Source organism: Aspergillus aculeatus, assembly GCF_001890905.1.
Source record: "Aspergillus aculeatus ATCC 16872 unplaced genomic scaffold ASPACscaffold_16, whole genome shotgun sequence".
NCBI lineage: Eukaryota > Fungi > Ascomycota > Eurotiomycetes > Eurotiales > Aspergillaceae > Aspergillus > Aspergillus aculeatus.
In genome coordinates, this window is record NW_017962991.1 from 1 (window position 1) to 23,646 (window position 23,646).

General features: G+C 41.0%; 6 protein-coding genes across 6 annotated transcripts; 3 read left to right on the forward strand and 3 right to left on the reverse strand.

Annotated features, from left to right (window-relative positions):
- Nucleotides 1-8,002: 8,002 nt before the first annotated feature.
- ASPACDRAFT_1859095 (uncharacterized protein) lies at nt 8,003-8,984 on the forward strand (the record flags this gene model as incomplete). Its single annotated transcript, XM_020197650.1, has 6 exons — nt 8,003-8,070; nt 8,127-8,174; nt 8,228-8,246; nt 8,344-8,633; nt 8,751-8,826; nt 8,887-8,984. The coding sequence occupies exons 1-6, from the start codon at nt 8,014-8,016 to the stop codon at nt 8,982-8,984; spliced, it is 588 nt and encodes a 195-aa protein (XP_020052742.1). The 5' UTR covers nt 8,003-8,013.
- A 1,636-nt stretch (nt 8,985-10,620) lies between these two features.
- On the forward strand, nt 10,621-11,412 carry ASPACDRAFT_125006 (uncharacterized protein). The gene is made up of 3 exons (XM_020196773.1): nt 10,621-10,946; nt 11,004-11,101; nt 11,155-11,412. Exons 1-3 carry the CDS (start codon nt 10,864-10,866, stop codon nt 11,334-11,336), a joined length of 363 nt encoding a protein of 120 aa, XP_020052743.1. The 5' UTR covers nt 10,621-10,863; the 3' UTR covers nt 11,337-11,412.
- Nucleotides 11,413-12,450: 1,038 nt separating this feature from the next.
- ASPACDRAFT_125007 (uncharacterized protein) lies at nt 12,451-14,498 on the forward strand. The gene is made up of 2 exons (XM_020196774.1): nt 12,451-12,659; nt 12,843-14,498. The coding sequence occupies exons 1-2, from the start codon at nt 12,632-12,634 to the stop codon at nt 14,018-14,020; spliced, it is 1,206 nt and encodes a 401-aa protein (XP_020052744.1). The 5' UTR covers nt 12,451-12,631; the 3' UTR covers nt 14,021-14,498.
- Nucleotides 14,499-16,157: 1,659 nt separating this feature from the next.
- On the reverse strand, nt 16,158-18,777 carry ASPACDRAFT_1780 (uncharacterized protein; the record flags this gene model as incomplete). The annotated part of the gene is made up of 2 exons (XM_020197187.1): nt 16,158-17,075; nt 17,215-18,777. Coding segments are annotated over 2 exons (2,481 nt in total), but the record flags the coding sequence as incomplete, so codon positions are not given.
- A 1,100-nt stretch (nt 18,778-19,877) lies between these two features.
- On the reverse strand, nt 19,878-21,479 carry ASPACDRAFT_81141 (uncharacterized protein). Its single transcript, XM_020205805.1, has one exon. The coding sequence runs from the start codon at nt 21,463-21,465 to the stop codon at nt 20,110-20,112; it is 1,356 nt and encodes a 451-aa protein (XP_020052746.1). The 5' UTR covers nt 21,466-21,479; the 3' UTR covers nt 19,878-20,109.
- Nucleotides 21,480-22,717: 1,238 nt separating this feature from the next.
- ASPACDRAFT_63343 (uncharacterized protein) lies at nt 22,718-23,311 on the reverse strand (the record flags this gene model as incomplete). Its single annotated transcript, XM_020203882.1, has 1 exon — nt 22,718-23,311. One exon carries the CDS (start codon nt 23,309-23,311, stop codon nt 22,718-22,720), a length of 594 nt encoding a protein of 197 aa, XP_020052747.1.
- Between the last annotated feature and the right edge of the window lie 335 nt (nt 23,312-23,646).

Consider the following 23,646-nt stretch of genomic DNA (forward strand, 5'->3'; position numbering starts at 1 on the left):
CTATATCTTTCTCAACATCCTCAAATATTATCAGTATTGTTTATTTTATATTAAAAGCCTGCTATTTTTCTGCTGTTTCTGCATTTGTTTATTTATTTTAATATATATATATAGTATTTATATTTTATATTTTTTTTAATATTATTAAAATATTAATAAGTAGCTGTAGTATCTGTACTGTAATATTATATCTCCTACGGTAAATTATTATTTTTTAATTAAAATTCTATTTTTTTAATATTTTTTTATTTAGAATATTTTCGGACTAGTATAAAGAACTATAAGTATAATTCCAGTAAAAAGTTTAAATCTAAATATATTTTTAATACAGTTTTATCGGTAAAATATTAATAGTACGCCAGTCGGAAGACAAATTATATTCTAATAAGTTTTTTTTTTTAAATTTTCGAACTTTAATTAATTATATATCAGACGGCGTCGGGAATGCTGGATAACATCAGTAATATATTACTGATTTTCTATTAATTAAGCTTTTTTTAATTAAAAAAGATAAAAAAAAAGTACGATTCTATTTTCTATAGTCTTTTCGGTTTTTTAACCGCCAATCTCGCTGTTTAGTTTTCTAATATAGAAAAGGCTTATTATATTAAGTACAATATGGCGGCTGCTACTAAAAAAGCTATAGTTATAAATAATATTAATTATTTATAAAAATTATACTAACTTTCCGACAGAAAAATCTGGCTGTTTATTATAATTTTATTATAGAGTATTATATTCTCGCTGTTCAGACCGGAAATTCGTATAAATATTTCTATTTTTTATCTGATAATACTAGCTATCTATTTTAATATTATACAGTAGTCTTCTGCTTAAATAATATAATCTGTAAGATTATATATTTTTATACCGACGGAAATAGTAATAAAGACTGGTATATTATTAATACTAAAAATATTTTTTTATTAATATTATTTATAGTTTATAGTTTTATTAATATTTTATATTTACTTCTTACGCGGCGATACTCCCTATCAACAGTTTTTATTTAATTATCTTTTAATTTTAATAATTCTGTTAAATATATATAATCCGGATTTTTTTTAATATTATTTTACTTATAGTTTATATATATAATTGTAAACAAAACAAATATATAATACAACAGATTTGTATTTTTTTTATTATAAATTATATATACATTGCGTACGTTTTATAATTATTTTATTATTATTTCTACTGCGCGTTGATCTTAATCTATATTTTATAAAATAAAAAAATATAATCTAATTATTAAATTCGCGAATTTTTTATTAAGCATTTGCTAAATTCTCTGCTGATAACTATTAATTATATTCAGAAAACTATTTTTATTATTTTATTAAATAAAACTAATCTTTTTAATAATATTAATAATTTAATATCTATTCTATCTTTTATTCTTCGTTATTGTCCAGGTCTGATATTAGTAGTATTTCAGAACTGTTTCTTTTAGTTTTTTAAAATTTTAGTAAGAAAATATAAAATATATTATATAATTAAATATACTTTTTAGAAAGATATAAATAAAATACTTATTTTTTTACAGTTTCTAAAACTCTGAAAGATCTTATAAATCTTAAGACTAATTTTTAAAAGGTTTTCTTAAATTTAATATTTATAGTAGATAGCTTAACTAAATCTTTTTATTTAAAAATATAAATTATTTTATTATTTTATTTAAAAGATAGAATACCGCAACGGCTATTATAATAAGTCGATTGGTTTTTACTTATTTTTTATTAGTTTTTTTTAATTTTTTTATTAAAATATTTAGTTTTTCTAATCTTTCTGATATTAATAATACTTCTATTTTTTATAGAATTATCTTCGATTCGGAGTCTAAACTTAGAAGAATAATCTATTAAAATTTTAAAAAAAATTATTTTTATAAAGACATTCGGATAATTATTATATATAAATTCTATTTTATTTAATAGATTTATTTAATATTTTTAAAATTCGATTATAAAGCAGTATAGATAATATTTAAAAATTTAATTAGCTCTTTCTGTTTGGCTGTAGGTTTGCAGATAAAATACAGTTAATAATTATTTTTTAATTTTAATTTAATAATAAAAATTAGATTAAAATTAATTTATAAATACAGAATCTCTATTTATAATTATATTATAAAAAGTTTTATATTTAAATTTAATTTTTTAATAAAACAGTTCGGCTAGTTCTTCTGTTTGAATTATATATAATACCGATATAAAACAGTTTATCTTTATAAAATAATTAATAATTATTAATATAAAATCTATTTAATAATTTTAATAATATAATTCGAATAGTTCTGTAATAAAATTTATAGTAATTTCGATCTATAATTTTAATAAAATCAGTAGATTTTTAAACTTTTTATATAATTAATATCTAGCTGCGGTTTAATATTAGCAGATAGAATATATTATTATATAATTTTTTATATTATTTTAAAAGCTAATCTAATAAAATTTCCTGCAGAAGAATTATTTAATTTTATTTTATTTAAAATAATCTACTAATAGATTATTATAGTATTATTATAATAATTCTTAATATAGGTCTTTTGTTTTTAATATATAAAATCTATTTTTAAAATATAATAATCTATTTATTATAATTCTCTAATATTTAAATAGTTTATTTTTTTTCTGAGATTCAGAATCTTAATTCTAAAAAGTTTTAATCAAATTTTTTAAATTATTATTATAAATAGATTTATAAATCTTTTCGGCTTTATTTATATTTTTTATAACTATAATACTAGCAGATTATTTATAATTTATTATATAAACTACAGTCCAGTCAGCTGATTCTGTACTGGTACTATTTATAAACCTATTTAATATTATATAAATATTAAATCTAGATTTTTTTTATAAAAATATCTTATTATATTTAAATTAAGATTTATTAATTTTAAATACTACTGAAATGGATGCTAACTGATTACGGAGTATTTATATAATATTATTATTATAAAAACTCTTTATTAATTTAAATAATTTAAATAGAATATTAATAGAATTACTTTTATCTGATCGGTATTTAATTATAAAATTAAAAAAAGCCAAAATTATATATTAATATATTTAATATTTATTAAGCCGGGGTTGATTTATAAATAATCTAAGATTTATATAATTAAATAGAATTTTAATAGAATACTAAGCCCTATTAAAATTTTAATACTAATATTTAAAAAAATAAATAATAGTAAAAAGTTTTTAATCCGGAATTCTCTAATTAAATTCTGTATCCGAAAACTTTCTTAATCAAATAGTAATTATATAATATTATTTTATTAGTTTAAATTAGATTAAAATATCTACTATTTCTTTACTATAGACGTCGGTTTTAATCCGGATAGATTAAATTAGATTAAAATAATAATAAAAAAGCAGTTTAAAATATATTAATAAACCGGCGAAACGCCAGTCTTTTATTTAGAAATAAATAATATATTTTAGGCTTTTTACTATTTTAACTTTCTTTCAGAAGATTTATTAAAGATAGTATTAATAAAAAAAAGTTGTAAATAAATCTGCAGTAAAAGTTATAAAATATTAAAATAATTTAAATTTTATAATAAATAATAGATAACAGCTATAAAATAATAGTTTTTATTCAGTTAGAATCTATTATAATATCTGTAAATAAAATAATATATCTGAAAAATTCAACTTATTACTAAAAAAATAAGTATTTAAATAATTTAGTAAATAGATTAGTTTATTATAGTTATATTAGTATTTATTTAATATATTCAGTATATTTATATTTTATTATTAAAAAAATAAGAATATTATTTAAATACACAATGCAAACGATATCGAGAATATTATATAATATAAAATATATATAATTTTAAAAAGAAGCAGATATATTAGTCAAGCTAAACAGTATTATTATATATTTAAAGTAACTATAATATATATAAAATACAGTTTTCTATTTATCTTCTTTTTTAATATAAATTTAATAATAAATATTTTAAATATTAATTTTACTAAAGTATTTGCATCTGGTAAAACAATTTAAAATTTTAGAAATTAAAAATAATAAATATTAATTTTTTACTGTAATTTTATTAAATCTATAGTAATCTATATATAGCCGCAGACTTTTATTTTTTTTAGATATAAAGAGAATAAGAGCCTCTGCAGGGCTTTTAAATAAATATATTCTTCTATTTATAATATTTTTATTAATATAATTTTTAAATACTGAAAGTTTTTTTTTTAAAAAAAATAAATAGATCTAAACAGAAGTAATTCGCCTTCGAGAAGGTTGATAGTATAATTTTTATTATAATATTCTGAAAATATTTTAAATTAATTAGATAAAAAAATATCAGCAAATTCGATTAATTCTAATAGAATAGAATTATTTTAATAATATTCTAATAGTTTATTATCTCCGAAAAGCTATAATTCCTCTGGCGTTTTAATAATAATATAAATATAAATATAATTTCGGCAAGCTTTAATAAATTTCTAAGAATTTAATTCTTAAATTTTATTAAATTTAAACTACTATTATTTATTTTATAAAAATAAGTAAATCTTATAATCAAATAAAATAGTTATAGAAAGTAATATAGAGGTATTTTAAAAAATAGTAATATAAAATCTAATAAAATAATATTATATTTTTTTAAATTAATAATATCTAATAGAATATTTTATATACTATAATTAGTAACGGCAGTATGGTTAATCATTTCCAGCCGGAGCAGATATTTTAATAATTTTAAAAAAAATATTACTATATAAATTAAATACTAATTAAATTATATACTATATAATTATTAATATCGGTATAGACTTCTTTAATATAGAATATCTATATTAGTATTAATATCTTATCGGCGGTTTCTATTTTATAATATAGAATTAAAGCAGAAGAATTAGTCTTATTTTATTTTATTTTTTTATATTATTTTTTTTAGTTTATAGTTTTTAAATTTAAGCTGATTTCTTTCTTTTTTAAAAGCATCGGTTGGCAAGATACTCAGTATTATTATATAAAAAATATTATAAAACTTTTCTAACTAAATTAAAATAATTAATTTTAAAATTAAAAGATTAAAAGTTTTTATAAAATTATAATTATTTCTATAATATATTAGACCTGTCGGGTTTCTATTTATATTTTTATTATTATATATATAAATTCTAATAATAAATAATAAGAGATATTATCTCGTTTCGCTCTTCTAACAGCTGGTATATATATTTTTTAATATAATAGCTGAAATCGGAAAGCAGCTTTATAAAATAGATATAACTATATTTTTTATTAATAGTTTTAAAAAAGTATTATTCTAAAATATTAAAATAGATATAAAATTTATAAAAATCTTAATTATTTTGTTACCGAGCTCCTTCTAATTAGCTTATTATATTAGATTTAAAAGTAGCAGTATTTTAAATAAGAAAAAATATTTATTTAAAAAAAATAGACTATAAATAACTAATATTTTTCTTTTAATCCGAGGGTAGTTTTTTAAAATAATAATACTATCTCTGCCGACAGATTGTATTTATATAGTTTACAGTTTTAAAAATTTTATAATAATTATTATAAAATTTAAATAGTATTTTCTAAAAATTATAATCTAAATTATAAAACCACTCCTAGTGTTTTTATATATTAAAAAAAATTCGAATTGCGGGATATCTTTAATCTTAATATTTATTTTAGAATTATTTAAAAAAGAAAAAGTTTTCTATTACTAATTTAATATTAATTTGATATTATTATATTAAATTTTCTATTATAATTCAGTAACTTATTTTTACAACTACTGATAATTTTATAATTAACTAATAGTATCTCTAACTGCAGTAAGATCCTCTACTGAAAGATCTAATAATAAAAATAATAAATTATCAGCAGTAGAAAAAATTTCCGATTTCGAACTATTATTTAAATATAATAATTATAATAATATACTATATTTTATAAATAACTAAAAAGAAAGGATTAGAATTATAAAAAAAATTAGTTAGGTATAGAATAGTAGCAGTCTATTAATTTTAAAATTAATTCTTACTATCTTAAAAATTTAGTAAGATTCTAAAAGTTAAATACTGAAGAAGGTCTGAGTTATTAACGTTATAACCGTTGCGCGGAGGATGTATAGATAGATTGTTAACAATCTACTATAGTTATGAGGGTTATCTATAATAAATATATAAAAATAATAATATCATCTTTCTTTTTAAATATTAAACTCTAATTAGAATTATTTTAATTTATTTATATATATACAGCTATTACAGCAGCAACTACTATTATTTTAATTAATTTTTATATTCTAATATTAGATTTTAAATAATAGATAATATATAGCTGCTAAGTATTTTAATATTTAATAATAATAATATTAAATATATCTAATTAGCAACTGAAAATATTCTACTGTAAAAGTCTGTATATTTTATTTACAGTTTGTTAGTCTATATTAAAATTATTATAAATAAGCTATTAGATATCTAAAATAATAAGTAGATTAAATATCTTACTATTTTAATTATTTATATAAGATTTTATTTTAATCTATTTACTACTGAATATAAACTATTAATAAACTATAATATTTTATATAAAAAATTTAAATATAAAGTTACTATCTTCTTATTTTATTTTTTATTTTTAACTAATATTTTTAAAAGTATATTCAAGACTTAGATAGACTGTATATTTTTATTTTAATTTATAATATATCTTTTTTAATTGGACCAGTTACGGCAAATTCTACAATTTAGTTTAGTAAATATATAAAATAATATATATTTAGATTATCTTTAGATTATTTAATAGTTATATTAGTTATATCTGTAATTTATTTAATTTTATATTTTTACTAATAAATATAATATATATTAATTTTTAATAAATATACAGCTATTTTTCTTAAATCTTCTTTTTTTCGGAACAGCAGCTACTTTTTATATTTTCTATAGTATATCAGAATAAATATACTGTAAATATTCCAGTTTAATATAATTTATTATATTTCTTTTTCTATTTTTAAATAAAATTATTATTAGAATATATATTTTCTTACTTTTAAAAAATCTGTAAAAGCCTTTTATATACGCTTCTACTAATTATTTATTTAGATATTCGAAAATATTTAATACTAGAAATTTTATTTAGTATATATTAGGTTTAGCACTGCTATACTGCGGTATTTAATATTATTTTTAATAAAACAGATTTTTATTTTTTTAGTATAACTACTATAGAAGTTAGATTATAATAGTACTTATTTCTTTTTTATTATTTATATTTTTTTAATTGGATTTTTTAAGTCTATTTATCAATATTAGCTATATATTTATAGTAGATATAGATAGTAGTTTTAGATATCTATTAAATTAAAGTATACAGCTTTTATAATATAAATAGAATATTAACTTTATATAAACTAAATCCAAATTTTTTTATTTTATTATTTTTATATATTATTTCTAATCTATTGTTATAAGTTACAGAATAATCTTAACTTTATTCTGTAATAGTACTAAAATTAATAGAATTTAGAGTTTATATTATAAACTAACTATTTCAAACTCTGCTACATATAGCGTATTTAGTAGCGTTGTAAAGAGTTTTATAATAGATTACTATTAATAATAATTAATAATAATAAATAACTATAATATTCTAGTATCAGTATTATCTTATAATATCTGTTGAACTTAGTACAATCTTCTCGTAATCTAAGAAAATCTTAATAAAATTAGTATACTATGTAATAAATCTTTATAAACTATCTAACGTAACTTTTACTAACTTTTATTAACTAATAAGAACAGGTGTCTTCTGGCATTGAAACTCTCTAAATAAACCCCCCTAGGCTACTATGTAATAATATCTCATTTCCTTACTCTAGTGATGACACCTGCGAGAGAGGTGGAAGATGCTTTGATTCTCACTACGTGAGGCTAGCTGCGGAACTAGCGCAGAAGAACCTAAGCGAGGCCGCAGGACCGCCGTCACCTATACTTCAACATGCAATATACATTCCGGAGCGAAGCCGGTGTTCCATCTTGGCATCTTCAAACCTTGGTATATTGCTATTGAAAGACCACCAGTGGTCGTACGACACTGACGTTCTCCTGCAGGCAAGTTCACTCAAAGCCATGCAGAAGAGACCCAAGAGGCAAGCACTGGTAAGTCACCGAATAGCGCAATGCATAGGATGCCTGACTGATAAGGGGACTAGAATGGCACGAGGTCGACTTGTTGGCCCGTCTCCCGACATCGTCACACAGGTGTCAACCCGCATTTTCCTGGGAACCGAGCTCTGCAAGAACAAAGAATGACTGGATAATACCCAAGCATACACGGATAATGTCTTCAAAGCCGTGCGATCGATTCGCCGATTTCCTGCATGGTCTCGTCCCTATGCCCAATGGTTCTTGTCGGACTGCGCCAAAATCCGCCGACAGGTCAAGCGCGCCAAGGACATCATCGAACCCCTCATCGCCAAGCGAATCGAAGAGATTCTAGTCCAGAAGGGTCTCGCCGAGATGCCAAACGATGCTATCATATGGATGCACGAAGTCGCCACGGGCAAGGGCAAGGAATGCCACGGAGCGCACATTCAACTGTCCCTTAGCATGGCATCGGTGCAAACAACATCGGATCTCTTTTCAAATATCCTCCTCTAGCTCTGTCGGCTTACGGAGTGGATTGAACCGTTGCTCCAGGAAGCACAATCAGTCCGTACTGACGGTGCGTGCGAGAAGACGTCGCTCTATCGTATGAAGCTCGCCGACAGCGTCATGAAGGAGACACGGCGCCTTAAGCCCCTGGGTGTCCGTAAGTCTTTCCTCTCCCCCTTTCGAAGCAGCCTAGTAGCCGGGAGTTAACAGAAGTTAGTCCCATCGCACCGCCATGTCAGTGACGATGTGGTGCTGCCCGATGGCACACTCATTCCCAAAGGCGCGATCGTCGCCACCAACATGTCGCGCATGTAGGACTCGGAATCCTACCCAAACCCCGAAAAAGTGGCAGCCCGACCGATACCTGAAGCTGCGTGAGGAGCCCAGGAAGGAGCACTCGTCGCAGTTCGTCACGACCACGATGGAAAGTCTCGGGTTCGGCATCGGGAGTCACGCCTGCCCCGGAAGATTTTTCGCCTCAAGCAAATTAAGCTTCTGCTCAACCACATGCTCCAGAACTATGAATTTGAACGAGCGGATACAGAGAAGGACGCGACCCCGTGGTTCTAGAATATGTCACGAAATCGAAGGCGAAGCTGCGGGTGCGAGAGAAATAAGGTTGCTGCATAATGTGGGAGGTTATATTCAATGGAGATGCCCTCGCGCGGCGTAATGAGCAACTCACCAAGTTCAACAGAAGACAGAATCACAATGACATGCATCCTGTTCAGCAAAGCATTTAGCAACAACCCATAAATCTGGACCGTGGTTTCTTACTGAGGTATTTACTTACACCTTACGCTACCTTTTCTATGAGCTCGAATTTCGGATGTTCAGTCGGGAAGATCACTTTTTGACATGATGATTCCTCAAGTTCAACAGAATGAGAGGCTTTGTGTGGTTCGATCTTTAAACGTTTTGTTGATCCCGGGCCAGCAAACGGCGAGACTAGGTGAGGTGCGAAAAGTGACCTTTGTTTAGCAGCGTGTTGCCCTGTCCATGACATTGGTCCCGCGGATGATCTGTAAGGACAGCTAATGCCAACAAGCCTGCACACCCCACAAGTGCTCGCTCCCTGTCTCCCTGAGGAACGACTTTATTGACATAGTTGTATATAGAATAAGAGACCTCTTACTGTGCCCTGTAGCTCTCGACTCGTGTTGCTTCTCATTTCATCTGCAAGACGCTGGGCCAGGTGGATCGCTTTTTCCCTTGGCAAGCATAGCATGATGATATTTTCTAGCGTGGAGAACTTACGCTGCCAAGTCCGCCGTCCACTAGTGCTGACGGGTAGTAGTCGCCTGGTTCCATCGCTTATGCGATTTGCTTATTACCCAGCTTTCTCATATCACTGCTATCAATTTGGACAACCTCCTCCACTCATGAGTTCATAAGCGAGACTCGAACTGCTGACAAGCGTAATATAAGACGTAGGTGTGATGATTGAGTCGCCACATACTTGAATCTCTGATTGATCTTATCAGTACAATGTACAATAGCACAGTTAGATAACTTTCTAGCCGTGGCATACCTCGAATCAACCTATCGATCTGAATATTCAACTCACCATTATTTAAGGGTCAGGAAAGACCATAAGACCATCGAGAGCATGGAAATAAAAGATGAAAAGAATAAAATAGAACATGTGCTTGATTTCTTGTCAGAGCAATGCACTGTGAAGCACTTTTCAAGCTGCCCCAGAATAAAAAAAAGTCACGCGCCTGAAGAAGTCAATAGGCGGCGAGATCCGATAGATGAGACCCTTTTTCACCCTCGTCTTCATCCCCTTGGAAATCCACGAATGAGGCATGGAAGCGAGAGAGACGGGCAATCCGGCGGGGACAATAGCCGGTACTAAATCTCCCGCTAGACCCTAAACAGCAACTGACCTGGACCCCGAAATGACAGTCCCGCCGCTGTTCTTCGTATCCGGGGCTCTAGTCTCATTATCATCTCCATTCTATGCTTCAAGCTCGTATGCCGAGTCGTCTAATGATGCCCCATATCGTGAGCGATTGGATATGTTTTAGTCACAATCAATCATACGAGACTCAATTCTTCTCGTCTGTCGCCGTCTGACAACTTCACCGGACAGAAAAATCTATAAAGTGCACTGGGGTTGCTCGTCTCTGCTGATCCTTCACATCGCATTCTCTATCTCTTCTCAGTCAAGATCATACCTACCTCTATCACCATGCAGCTCCTTTCCCTCGCCACCATGGCCGTCCTCGCTGGCGTCGCCGCTGCCAAGAGGAACGTTTACATGTGCCCTGGACCGTACGTTGACTGCACCCCATCCATGTCAACGATGACACTAACTTCCGTCATTCACAGAAACTGGACGGGCCCCTGCACTCTGTTCGGCTTCGACAATGGCGAGTGCATGGATATCAGCTTCTGGGATACCCTGGGCTCTATCGGACCGGATGAGGGTGAGTGACGAGCGAGCCTTCACTAACGAGGGTGTAAAGCTAATGTTGTTCAGGGTTGGTCTGCTCCATGTTCGTTGAGCCGGGCAACTGCTACATGACGACAGGCAACTTCAACTCGGGCGGCTTCGTGAGCCCCGGCATTGCCGACTTGACGACCTGGCAGATGGGCAGCGGCGAGAAGTGGCCGGGATACTGGTTCAGCAACGCCAAGACCGTTCAGTGCTTGTACCAGTAGTCAGCTGGAGTCATCGTTTCATTGTCTTTTACTTAGCGTGCACAAAATCGAAATGCATTACCATTACCGTTTTGGGAAAATGGATCTCTGCTCGGATGGGGCGGTGAGCCCTCCGGCTTGGCGGGGTGTTCATCTATCTTATCTCCGCATTCAGAATTTACGCAGTCATCGAGCCTGTTCTATTTCATAACTCATGAACGGCATTATCTCATTCTAGTCTGATTCTAGTCGATTGTCTGGCACTTGCACTCTTGCGATGAGAACATTGATCTAGTTTAGTGCGTGGTCTTGACGCCGGAAAGAGTCCTTTGGGGTTGCGAACTAGATACAAATCATATATTTCTTGGCTCACAGGCCGAAGACTTGAACGGCGAAGGCTCTATGATTACAAAACGAGGCTAGAACCTCAAAGATAACACCCTATGACATTCTCCATTTAGAATAATCAATATCTACAAGTTCAGAAGATAGTTTAGTAGGAGGAGGGCAAACAGAGCTACTAGGAAGGACCGTTAATACCTATGCATCTGGGTCTGGTTGATGTTCCACAGCTTCCTGCGCTCGCCCCAACCACCATTGACATCACTCTCCATGCTTAGCAGCCTTGACGTCACGTGTAGCAGTACTTACTCACTCTCAATGTAAACCGAGCAGTATGATAATTTTATCTAGAGACATCAACCATGTTGAGGCTGTTACCAGGGAGAGTCGAGAGTTGCATTTACTGTTGTACGACTTGTTCACTACATCCGAGGCGGGGGTGGGTCCGGCCAGTTGGCGAAACTTGCCCCCCGAATTTCTGGACCCAGAAAGCTCGACTGGCAGGCTTTCCACGCATCATTGCATGAAAGAAGCTGATGATAGACGCCATGGCCTTTTTGTGTTAGGTAAGTCTAAGCCCACCCTGGCGTCTCAAAAAGTAGATCATGTAAGATGGGTCGCAAGCCGTGTGACCGAGGCATTCAGCTGCAGATCTAGATCAGCCCACTCCGATGCAAGGTGACATAAAGCAACCCGCAAATCCACCATTCCACGAACTATAATCACCATACCTGGTTTCATGCTGCAGAACTGCAACTGCGGGGTTTGTGGGCTGAAAGACCAAAAACGCAATGATGGACTGAAACCGGTCGCAGCTCCGACAAAGATCCACTGAGTGGCAGGGGTCTATAGATTAACCTGCCCCCCAACCAGAGACTACGCACAGAGGATTGAATATCCACGACCCAATAGACAACACACTAGGGTCGGACCGGCCGGGCCTCTTGAGTTCTCAGCTGTCGATCGGTCTTACAATGGCTGCAGCATTTCCTAGCTCTCAGGGTATGTGCGCGTCATGGTGACAACAGAGGCAACTGCAGCTGTAGAACCTCCCTCGCGGTCGCATACTACTTAAGCCCTGGGGACTTTCTGAGCTGAGGTCGAATATCATCTTCAGTGATCACCTTGCACAAAGCACCCCCAAGACTACTTTCTCTAACAAAATGGATTTCTTGGAGTCTACAGCCACCCTTCCCAAAGTGACCCTGCCCGATTTGGGGCAGTCGACCTCCGAGACCGTCAAAGACTTCCGAACCCTAATCCAGAATGATCCAACCCTGCTCAAGAATACCACTGCCATGTTCATCCAGGCTGGCTCCGATCCCCTGAACGTGACGCAGAATCTGGCCGGGTTCCTGGTGAACCTGGACAAGATCACGCGGACTGCTCCTGCCTACGACGCCTCTGCCGAAAAGAACTCCCCCGGAGGCAGCATGGGAATCCTGACCAACCTGCTGGAACCCTACCTCAAGACCGCCGCGGGGCAGGAATTCTTTCGGGACGCGCGAGTGGACAAGGTTCTCCAGTCTGTGCTCAAAGAGTGGACGGCCTACCTGAAATCCCCGGAGTCCGCCAGCGTCCTCACCAACGAAGACGGCGGGTGGTTCAGCCGGGCGGCCCTCTCCGACGAGGAACGCAAGACCTTCTTCCAGGACTACAAGTGCGAGCAGGAAGCCCCGCACTACGGCTTCGAGTCCTGGGACCAGTTCTTCACGCGCGAGTTCCGGGAGGGCGCGCGGCCGGTCGCGGCGCCCGACGACGACAATATCATCACGGCCGCCTGCGAGTCGGTGAAGGTCGTCTTCCAGCCGGACGTGCAGCTCTCCGACACCTTCAACATCAAGGATCACAAGTACTCGCTCGGCACGATGTTCAACGACCAGGACCTCGCGGGGAAGTTCGGCGGCGGCCGGCTCTACCAGGGCTCCCTGAACCCGACTAACTACCACCGCTGGCACGCGCCCGTCTCCGGCACCATCAGTACCATGCAGGTCATCGCGGGCACGTTCTTCCACTCTGGGATGAACGTCGCCTTCGACGCCAGCCCCTTCACGGGAGCGATCGAGTATGAGGTCGGGGCGGCTCTGCACGAGGCCACCCGGTGTGTCATCGTGATCGACAACGCCAAGCTGGGCCCCGTCGCGTGCGTCTTCGCCGGCATGCGCGAGCGCGGCTCCTGCGAGCCGACGGTGCAGGTTGGCGACGATGTGAGCAAGGGGGACCAGCTGGGCATGTTCCATTTCGGCGGCAGCACGCATTGTCTGATCTTCAATAGGAACATCAACGTTTCGGTTCCATCAGAGGGGGTGGTTCCGTCCGGTCTGCCTGTTGCGGTGAACTCGCAGCTGTTTACTGTATCGTAGGATGCCTGCGCGAGCTTCGTGTGCCACAGAGTCGTGTATGCCAGAGGAATTGTCAGTAAGAAAATGCATTACCATAAGGGCTCTTTGCCTTCTATCTGTTTGGGGGTCTTGTCGTGGGCCAGGAAAGTGTTGTCTCGGTTCACTACGTTTCTGTCGCGAGAGTCTTGGCTGTATCAAATTATGTATGGAACGATGACTTCAATCGATGGCAAATTGGGCTGTCGCAAGTCTTTAGGTGGTATTTTCAAAACTAAGCTGAGATTATTGACAACTCTCTGTGGCTCCAATTACTCATTGAACGGGGATTGAGTCCTTGGAACGTTGCCGCCAACCCAGTAGACTCCAAGGTCGAACCACCTATGCTAGGTGTAAGCTAGAGGCGCCTGTTCGAGCCATGGATTGAGGTCAAGCTAGTAAAATAATCAGCTGCGCTAGATACTATTACTAAAATGAATGTCGCTGTTCAGCAGCGTAGCCGTCAATGTAATCCAGGAGAATCGTGTTATGAGAGGAGACGAAACAAGGAACAAGACCAGGACCAATACGAAGTGCTCTCCCGACGGATTGACAGGTTGTATTGAAGAAGACTAAAGGGCATAGAATGATGGGGGAACTGCTTTAATTGACTGCATAGACGATGTGAGGTCAGAACGGATTCCTAGATCGGTCCAACCCAGGGGGATTCTCTCTTTTTGGCTGGAATGTCGTCGGTGTCTTTTTTGACTGGATCGTTGTCGGTGTCGTACCCACTACCTAGGAAACCATTGTTGTTCGGGAACGCACAACAAATCAAGGGTGGTTTGAGGGCCGGAAAGCGCTGCTTGAGCTCGTTAAATGTCCACCAGGCCGGGATGGCTGGGATTGTGAAACGATCCGAATAGTGAACGATGCCGACGACGCTGAGATGCGGCTCCTCGATGACCCACGCTCCCCACTCCGAGAGGAAGCCGCCCGACTTGAAGGCATAGTGGTAGCACAGATCCGGATTACCCTGACACTGCGCACAGGGCTTAACAGTGTCCAACGGCTCATCACTTTGGGGAAGCTCCCGGTCCGGAATCATCAGCTGCCAACGCGGCACAGGCGTATCTTTGTCCATGATGGTGGGGAGCAGCACCCAGCTTGCGTCCGGACCGGGCACGCAGGTCCCCGCGAGCTCCTGGTTCGTCAGCTCCACGAGGGCCCAATTTCCTATCCGGGAGAAGTATCGCTTCTGGGGCTGCAGGGTCTCGGGATCTTGAGGGATACGCCCCCAGAGGGCGTGGGGCTCGCGGACGTCGTAGATCTCGGTCGAGTTGAACTCCGCGTCGTATGGGGTGCTGTGCCAGAAGGGCTGGGTACCGACGCCGCAGTAATGGTCTTCCAGGAAGGAACTGAGCACCGTCAATCCGAACCATTTCCCCTCCAGCTGGAGGATGCCACCGATAATGCCTGCCGCCCGTGGCTCGAGGGCCTCACAGCGACGGGTGGTGTATCGGAGCCCGCTGATGTTGCCGGTCCTATCCACGTCGATTTCCCTTGCCTGACTCGGCCTAGCTTTGGGCCTGGAGAGGATGTTTCTCGTTTCATGTCGGACTTCGTGTGAGGGGTATTCAGTCTGTTGCTTCTTATCGATACTGAGGACGAGTGTCGGGGGAAAGATAGTGGTGGTGATGAAGAACCACTCTTATATGTAGAAGGTAGGCATTATTTATCTTTTTCTGCGACGGTTAGATTGAGGGTATCTCCGGGACATTGACTAAAAAGCTCCCTTAACAAGAAAGAATAATAGTGGCTGCACTAAAAAATCCCGTCATCCATTCACAAAGAAAGCGAAAAGCTCCAAAGTATTGAAGAAGACATGTCGCCGTAGTTAGCAACTACTGCGGAAACTTACAGGTAGATTCATAAGCGTGCTCAAGCTGTGTTTGTACGGCTTGATCGACCGGCTCTATTTTCAAAGGGGATCGCTGCGAATGAGATCTACACGTGAATGTCATATATTCTCAGACCTGGATGAACTCCTTCTCTTACACGAAGCGAATGTTATGCAAACGAGGTAATCTTGATTTTTCCACAAGGCAGCGGGGCCAAATCAAGCGAAAGCGCGAGGTATACGATTGAGTTCTATCTAGAACTTGCGAAAATGCTACCTCACAAGCTCGATACTAACTTGGGGATCACAGGCATAGACCCGCAAGCCAAGCACGCAGATTGCATTCCATGCTGATGGTGAACTGCCATCTGTATCAACTGGCTGCTCATGGGGAGTTGCTTCTTCCTTATCTTGGTCTTTCTTGTCATCGTCCTGTTTGTCGTCTTTCTTATCCACATCCTTCTTGTCGTGGTGTTTGTCATCATGCTTCTTCTCATTATCATTATTATCTTCATGTTTCTTGTCTTCATTCTGTCTGTCAAGGTGCTTTGTATCTTCTTGCACCTTTTCTTCGTTATGCTTTTTAGTGTCTTTGCCCTTGTCCTCATGAAACCCTTCTGATGAACCAGGTGTTTGAAGCACTGCAGGTGAAGGCTCTGCAGGTGAAGGCTCTGCAGCGTGACCTTCTCTTTGGAGAATCTCCTCCTTGCTGACATCATGATCATGCTGAGCACTTTCTGCTTTCTCCACGTCTGCCTTCTGTGCAGACTGATCGTGTTCAGGCTTATCGCTGGCCGACTCAGTAGATTCAGATTTATCCTTACCGGCTTCAACTTTGCCGATCTCATCCTGGACAGCGTCACCCTTGCCAGCCTCACTCTTGCTAGCTTCTTCCTTTGCAGTCTCGCCGGTCGCATTTGATGCCTTGATCTGAGCTTCCTTATGGTTCCCAGATTGAACTTTAGCATTTGCCAGGTCGTAATTCATGGCAACTTGTTTCAGCTTCTGGGGATTCTTCTCCACCCACTTCTTCACCACATCTTCCACGTTCTTCTGATCGGAGTCTCTGGTTGCGAGAAGCTTGATAAGAATCTCGTATCTGCCGGGCTCAAGCTTAACCTCCGCACTGATCGAGCGATTGCCCCGGCACTGAACCGGCCGCACTAGCAATAAGTGCTGTCCGGGTTTCGCATTCTCCTCCTGGAGGAGGAAGTGCAGCGCAAATTCGTACTGCCCTTCAAGGCCTCTCAGATAGCGCTTATCAACCTGCGACCAAAAGTTAACCTCTGCTTACATAGCTATTATGATACTCATCCGAGAAAACAGAGTTTCAGCACACCTCAGAGAGAACGAAAACCACAGGGCCAGCTGCCCTGATCTCGACCACGAACTTGGTTCGAAGATATCCTTCAATCCAAGGGACGCTGACGCTCGTCCACCGCTGGACCACTGTCCACGTCTCGTCGAAGATGCGCGTCCGATGCAGAAACACGAACGTCGAGAGCAGATCCTCATAGGCCATCCAGAACATGCCGTCGTCTCCGAATCGGTGCTGCAGTTTCTGAAGCCAGTAGGGGGTCCACTCGCGCGAGCCATCGCTCCAGGGGCCATTCCACTCCCCGACCCCGCCGGTATTCCTCTCTCCCCAGGGGTTCCTGACCAGCACCAACTGCACCTTCTTCCCATTCTCATCTTCCTCCTCCGTCGCCCGGAGAATGGAATACGCATGCCCCAGCGCCAGCCCCCCGCGCGTCCACTCTCTGCCCGTCCCCAGCGCCGACGCAGCAAACACAAAATTCCGCTCCGCATTCACCAACTCTTTCCACAGTGTATTCTTGTTGAGCACCTTATTCGTCGCGATCGTCGTCGTCACGCCGCCAGTCATATCCTCGACCGCCTCGCCGGACCAACCGCCGGAGAGCGCCTCATAATCGCCATGCACCTTGGCATACGCCTTCTCCAGCAACGGCAGCCAGGTCTCATTAGCGTCGGAGCACTTGGCGAAATACAGCGCCTCGGAGCCCGTCTGATGCCGCTTGCGGTACTGCCGCGCCAGCCGGCCCGTGCTGTCGTAGCGATCGCCGTAGAAGTCAAAGTCCTCGTGGGACAGGTACAGGTTATCGTCCACCACAGTCGACACCCACTCGCCGTCGCGGTAGAAGATGAAGCCGTAGACGCCGCACTCCTCGTCGCGCGCCAGGCAGATCCGCTCCATCAGGTCCTGCCGGTTGCAGATCGTCGCCACCGCCGCCAGCCACCAGCAGTCGCCGTTGGCGCCCTGCTTGATGTCCGTGTTGGAGTACCCGTCGATCGTGAACTGGGGGTCCTCGAAGATCCAGTCGACGCGGTGGACGGAGCCAGGGACGCCCTCTTCCTCGTCAGCGTTGTCATCGGAGGAAGAGGAGGAGCTGCTGGACCGCCAGTCATCATCCGCCTTCGTACCAGACCCCCTACCACCCTTCCCCCTCACACCATCCCTCCTGCCTCCCGCAGCACCATTCCTCCCTCGTGCAGCACCCAAAGACACTCCCCTCCCCTCCCCGCCAAATTTTCCCCCCCGCACCAACCCGCGCAGGCAATTCCACAGCTCCAACTCGCGATCATTCTCAATGTCAAAGTCCGGGTCCGTGAACTTCTCGTTCATGCGGTGGCACTCCCGCACGATGCGCTGGACCTCCGCCCGGCACTGGCGGGCGGCCGCCTCGTAGCTCTCCGCTGCATTGCGCGCGGCTGATTGGCCCGGGAGTTCTTGTTGCGACGGGAGGAGATCCGCGTAGAGGCTCTGGGGAAAGATGGTGGTGACTTTGCCTGGCGTTTTGGTGATGAAGCTGTTCCAGAATGCGGTCAGGGTTGCTTGGGGGGTTCTGGGGTTGGAGGGGTCTGGCGCTTGCGGGGTGGTCATTATGCGAATCACCTTCTTCCGCTGAGATGGAACCTGGGTGTGTAAGGTTTGGAGCAAGGGTCAGAAGAATGTGTTTTGTTTCGAGAGATTGCCTGAGGAAACGTGGGAAGGTGTTAGGTCTTATAGTTTAGTAGTTTTAAAATGGCTGGTGTGCTAGTGCAGGGATGGTTGCGGGTGAGACAAGGCTGAGGCGTGAGTACGAAGGATGGTGTGTAGTTATGTCGGCCGTGTTACTTCTGTCAACCCCGCGCTTGATCTCACGACTGGCTTGAGTTCGTGGAGATTTCTCTGAGAGGTCTTGGTATTTGGATCCTTGTTTATCGTTTACTTGTAAGAGGAAGCTTTGTTAGGATTAAAGTGAAGCTTGACAGAAGTGCATGTATCTCGTGTGGTGCTGCGTATATGTCAAGGACAAGGGAAACAACTCACGGCAGCCTCGGATTCTGAAGCTGCAGAGGTGCGGCTGACGAGATCGGGTAAAATGTGAATGGAGGGGAAAGTTCTGGGCATGTCTGCATGTGCGGCTCATCGCATGCAACCAGCCCAACTGTCATCCCAACACTATGCAGACACCTTACCGAGCTATGTGTGAACCGGTTATTATTAACTTGTGAAGTACAGCAGAAACACCCCGCGCCAGACATCATGGGTATTTAACTGTAAGGTGAGGCTGAAAACTTTGATTATAAGTTCGAGTCATTGTTCTATTCACAAGGCGGTCTGAGTACTATGATTGAGCGTTCCAGCATGCTTTTGGGGTAATAGCTTGTTAGATCAGCATTCAACTACACAGTAAGCGGGTGAGACGTCAGGCCCTGCATTGAAGAAGGTGGGGAAAGACACCTGGCAGGCTAGACGGGCGGGAATTTCCGCTGCACCAGCCCACGGGCGGTGAAGACCGGCATTTCCCATCTCTCCCTACGCTCGTCGCCTGGCCTGAGGCTTTCAATGCCTGTCCCATTTTAAGTGCATCACACCCCCGCCATTCTGTTCTGCATTTAGACATGGATCGTGGGGCGAAGGCCGAGGGAGCAGGGCCTCTGACACTTGCTGCAGGGCTACGAAGCGGGGACATCTCTCCTCAGCATAGTAATTGTCGAAACATGACTCCACAACAAGTCCATTCATGCTCGTGATAGATACATTAAGACATTACAAGGTTATTCCTGAAACATGGGTATAATAGAAGCAAACGAATGACGGGGTCCATTATCAGGGTCCGCGAAGGTGACGTGGTTGGTTTGAGGTTCACCCTCGGCGGTGCTCAACTCGCTTATCCACATTACAACAGTCCCTCAACAGTCCCTCACAGAGATCCAATCGGCTTGCACACTAGCGGGCCTGACTAATCTCTTCATCCTGCGCGTTTGAATGCGCAGGAGATTCCTGGGGCTGATGTGCGACCGGGGTCGAGTGCGACGTTTCCGCCATCTCCGGGCCAGCAGTAGCAGCGGGAGCAGCGGGAGCGGGGGCGGCAGCCACAGCGCCACTGGCCTCAGCCGTTGACCCCTGTCTCGACTGCGGCGCCACACTGGACGCAGGACTGGGCTCGAGGAGGCGCGGACCGGGGGTCCTCTCGGGCTGCTTGCTGGTCTTGACGCGCGCCGGGGCCGGACCCAGCATGGGGGGGTACTTGAAGCGGAAGCCCCAGACGAAGAAGAGCTTAAGCTTCGTCCCGAAGCCCATCGCCTTCCAGCGCTTCTTCAGGACCTCGCCGTCGGCCTGCGAGCGCGCCCGGTAGCCCTTGCGGAACCAGCACAGCAGGAACAACGTCACGGGGAGGATGGTCAACGACCAGAAGACGGGGATGCCGCGCCGGGTCTGCCAGCCGGTCATCAGGCGGCGGAAGCGGACCCAGGCCTCGATGAAGCCCAGGATCAGGAAGAGACCGATCCAGCCGAGGGTCAGAATCAGCGTCAGGGCCAGCGGCGAGATCCCGAAGTAGTTGGGGTCGAGGAACCAGTTGTAGTTCTCGTCGTCCCAGTTGTTGTAGTACCCGTTGTAGTAGCCGCTGCCGTACGAGCTGGAGGAGCTGGTACTGGTGGGGTAGCAGCCGTCGCCGGTGTAGAGCTCGCTCGGTTGGTTGTACTGACTGAGGGAACTCAGGGAGCTGCTGGGGACCTGGGTCGGGTCGACGTACACGATTTCGATGGTGTAGGTGGTGGGCTGAAAGGGCTGGCTGTTGTCGACAGACAGGGAGGTGGAGACCGCGGTCAACGGGAGTAGGTTCTGCACGCGGCCTGGCGGGTAGATCTCGGCTGCAGTCGTCGTGGTCCAGTGCGAGGAGCAGCCTGTGGGCGCCGTAAAGGTTAGGTTGACCACGAACATAGTGCTGTCGGCTGCATCCTCATTCTCCAAGAAGTAGTCGTTATAATCAGCTCCCACGCCGGTGGGGTACAGCTGTTGGATGACAGTGATATCGGAGTTGGAGTTGATGACTTCATTGTAAGCGTCATACTCGCGATAGGTGGCGATTGAGGTGATGGTGGACTTGGCTGGTGGCAGGGAGGTGACCGTGGGGGTGATTTGTTCGATCTCGGTGGTGGTATACCTCTCGTAGTAGTCGGATTCGGTATAGACGTTCTCTTGGTAGTAGGCAGTAACGATCCAGGGAGCTGCCGCAACGAATGAAGACAGCTGGACCCAAAGGAGTGACAGAAACAGCAAAAACGAAGGTGAGGACGCCATCGTGGATGGTCGCCGGTGTAAGTTGGCTAAAGGAGCATGCAGAAATTGGAGGATGGGTGTGGCGCTCAATGGCCTTATTATACGAGGGGTCGAACAACACACTAGGCTCAACTCTGTAGAGTCACGCCGTACAGAGAGTCTAGTCAGGGAAATTGGCTTTAGTTCCTCCGCCAATTCTACACGCTATGATTGGCCGGGTTTCATACGCAGGGACGACGTGAAGGGTCTATCCTTTTTAGTCAGGGCGCTAAGACCCTCTTTACAATCTTTGTTTTCAGGGTCAAGCGATTCAAATGGCTTCTGCATCAGATCTTGACCATGTGTCTCAGCCGGGTTCACATGTTCGTCTTCAAACTCACAATCATGTCCTTTATCCTCTGGCAGAGGGTAGAGTGCCGGAACATGGAGATCTCTCATGGTTCTCTCCCCTGACCTCTCTCCTGACGAAAAAGCACTCGTCGCTGGTGGGAAATAGCCGGGGGGCGGGAAGCGACAGGGGAAAGAGGTTAGCGGCCTCGCTTTCAGGGTTCGAGCTATAGGGCTATCCGCAATGCAGCCTAGTCCCTTCGACTAGCCTCGTAAAGTTGGACGGCTTGTTCCGGATTTTCTCAATTGAGCCTCTTGGCCCCGACCTAGTGCTATTTAGTCCTGTCCGCAGCCCTGATTTGGCTAGCCGTGGACCAAGGTTTGACACTGATGCCTGCTGGTGCCTGATAGACTACCCAACCGAGTCATGGGTGTGAACGGGGGCGAGTTCTAAGAAAAGATTTTTTTTCTTGTGCTCTTTTGGTGCCTGAGGTGTCACTGCGGTGCCAAGACTTGCCCTATCTCAAGCTATCCACAGAATTTGAAAAGGAGAGAGAGAGAGACAGAGAGAGAGAAAGCAGAGAAATAGAAAGAGATGGAAAAAAAAATTAAAAAATCACCTATCGTCAAGTCAACACGCATCATGATCTGGGAGAATACAAGAAGCTTAAGAGGTGGACGTTTGACGAGAAATCTTAGGGTTCTACATGCAATACAGAAGAACGTGGACGAGAAAATATACAGTCACAAAGGAAATTGATTCTAGTCATGTGCAGCATACCATTCCTTTTCAACAAAGGAAGATTTAGCCTAGTGAGAGACACATCATTGGAAAGATTACTCTAACATCGCCACTGCCAATTGCCCAATCTCACATATCAAGCCTTTCCTCCCGTACTAAGAGTACCCCGTCTGCCGAGATTGAACGGCACGCCAAAGTGACCCCTTAGTACCTCCACGATCCGCTACCGCCAGGGCAGCCAGGCGTGCCATAGACCCCTCCGACCGTCCACATAATGAAGTCGGCCATCCACCAGACTGGGATGGCTGCGATGAGAACGGCGAGCAAAGCTTGAAGAAGGAAAGATTGCTCGAAGACTTTCGATGCAGCTCGAACAATGAAGAGTAGTAGCCACGCCAACATCTTGAAGACAGCAAGCGCCCAATGGTGCGCGTACCATTGATCCACGCCGAGCAATCCCAGGTACGCCGACAGCAGAATCGCCGTGCGTTCTTGCCGATAGCACTGGTTGTCCATCGGCCGCTCGGCAAACCCACCCCACCGTGCCTGCAGATGCTCATGGCCCTGGCCACCCTCCTCCCGGAGCCGGGCGTCTCTCTCGCCTCCATAGACCTTCCGCGTGACAAGGAAACTGAGACCACCGACCCCAAGCGTTAGAAATGTAACACAAAATAACGCTACGTAAAGGCGAGGCCATAAACTCGCCGCCTCTACAGGCAGGTCGAGCTGGCGCTGGCGGCTTTCAGGACTCTGAGCCTCTTCGTCATGGCGAGGACCCTTTTCGAGTTCGTGGTCCATTTTGTATGATGAACACGATTGGATGGTCACAGATTGCGAGAGGTCGAAAATGTGTTGATGAGCAAGCGGGGAGGCAGGTTGAGTTGTGTTGAAGCTGTTGGTAACTTTATATGGCCGATGCTGTTCCCTGTGTGTGTGGCTCCCCTTGTGTCCTTGCATTCTTTGCTCTGATCAATAAATAGTTTTACGACTCTCAAGACCGAGACACATCTGTGAAAGGCTTCTGCTGTTCTTTGTACCGCTCTATTCAATCTCATTCATTCCTTTGTTTCGACTGCCGTTTGTTGTCTATCGTTCTTCGAACAATCTCTTTGTCGACTGAACAGTTGTCCGTC

Bases quoted from the DNA above. Each gene is read 5' to 3' on its own strand.
- ASPACDRAFT_125006 (XM_020196773.1), top strand. From the start codon at position 10,864: ATGCAGCTCCTTTCCCTCGCCACCATGGCCGTCCTCGCTGGCGTCGCC. The intron at 10,947-11,003 runs GTACGTTGACTG...CGTCATTCACAG, and splicing joins GTTTACATGTGCCCTGGACC to AAACTGGACGGGCCCCTGCA. The intron at 11,102-11,154 runs GTGAGTGACGAG...AATGTTGTTCAG, and splicing joins CTCTATCGGACCGGATGAGG to GGTTGGTCTGCTCCATGTTC.
- ASPACDRAFT_125007 (XM_020196774.1), top strand. From the start codon at position 12,632: ATGGCTGCAGCATTTCCTAGCTCTCAGG. The intron at 12,660-12,842 runs GTATGTGCGCGT...TGGAGTCTACAG, and splicing joins AGCATTTCCTAGCTCTCAGG to CCACCCTTCCCAAAGTGACC.
- ASPACDRAFT_81141 (XM_020205805.1), bottom strand. From the start codon at position 21,465: ATGGCGTCCTCACCTTCGTTTTTGCTGTTTCTGTCACTCCTTTGGGTC.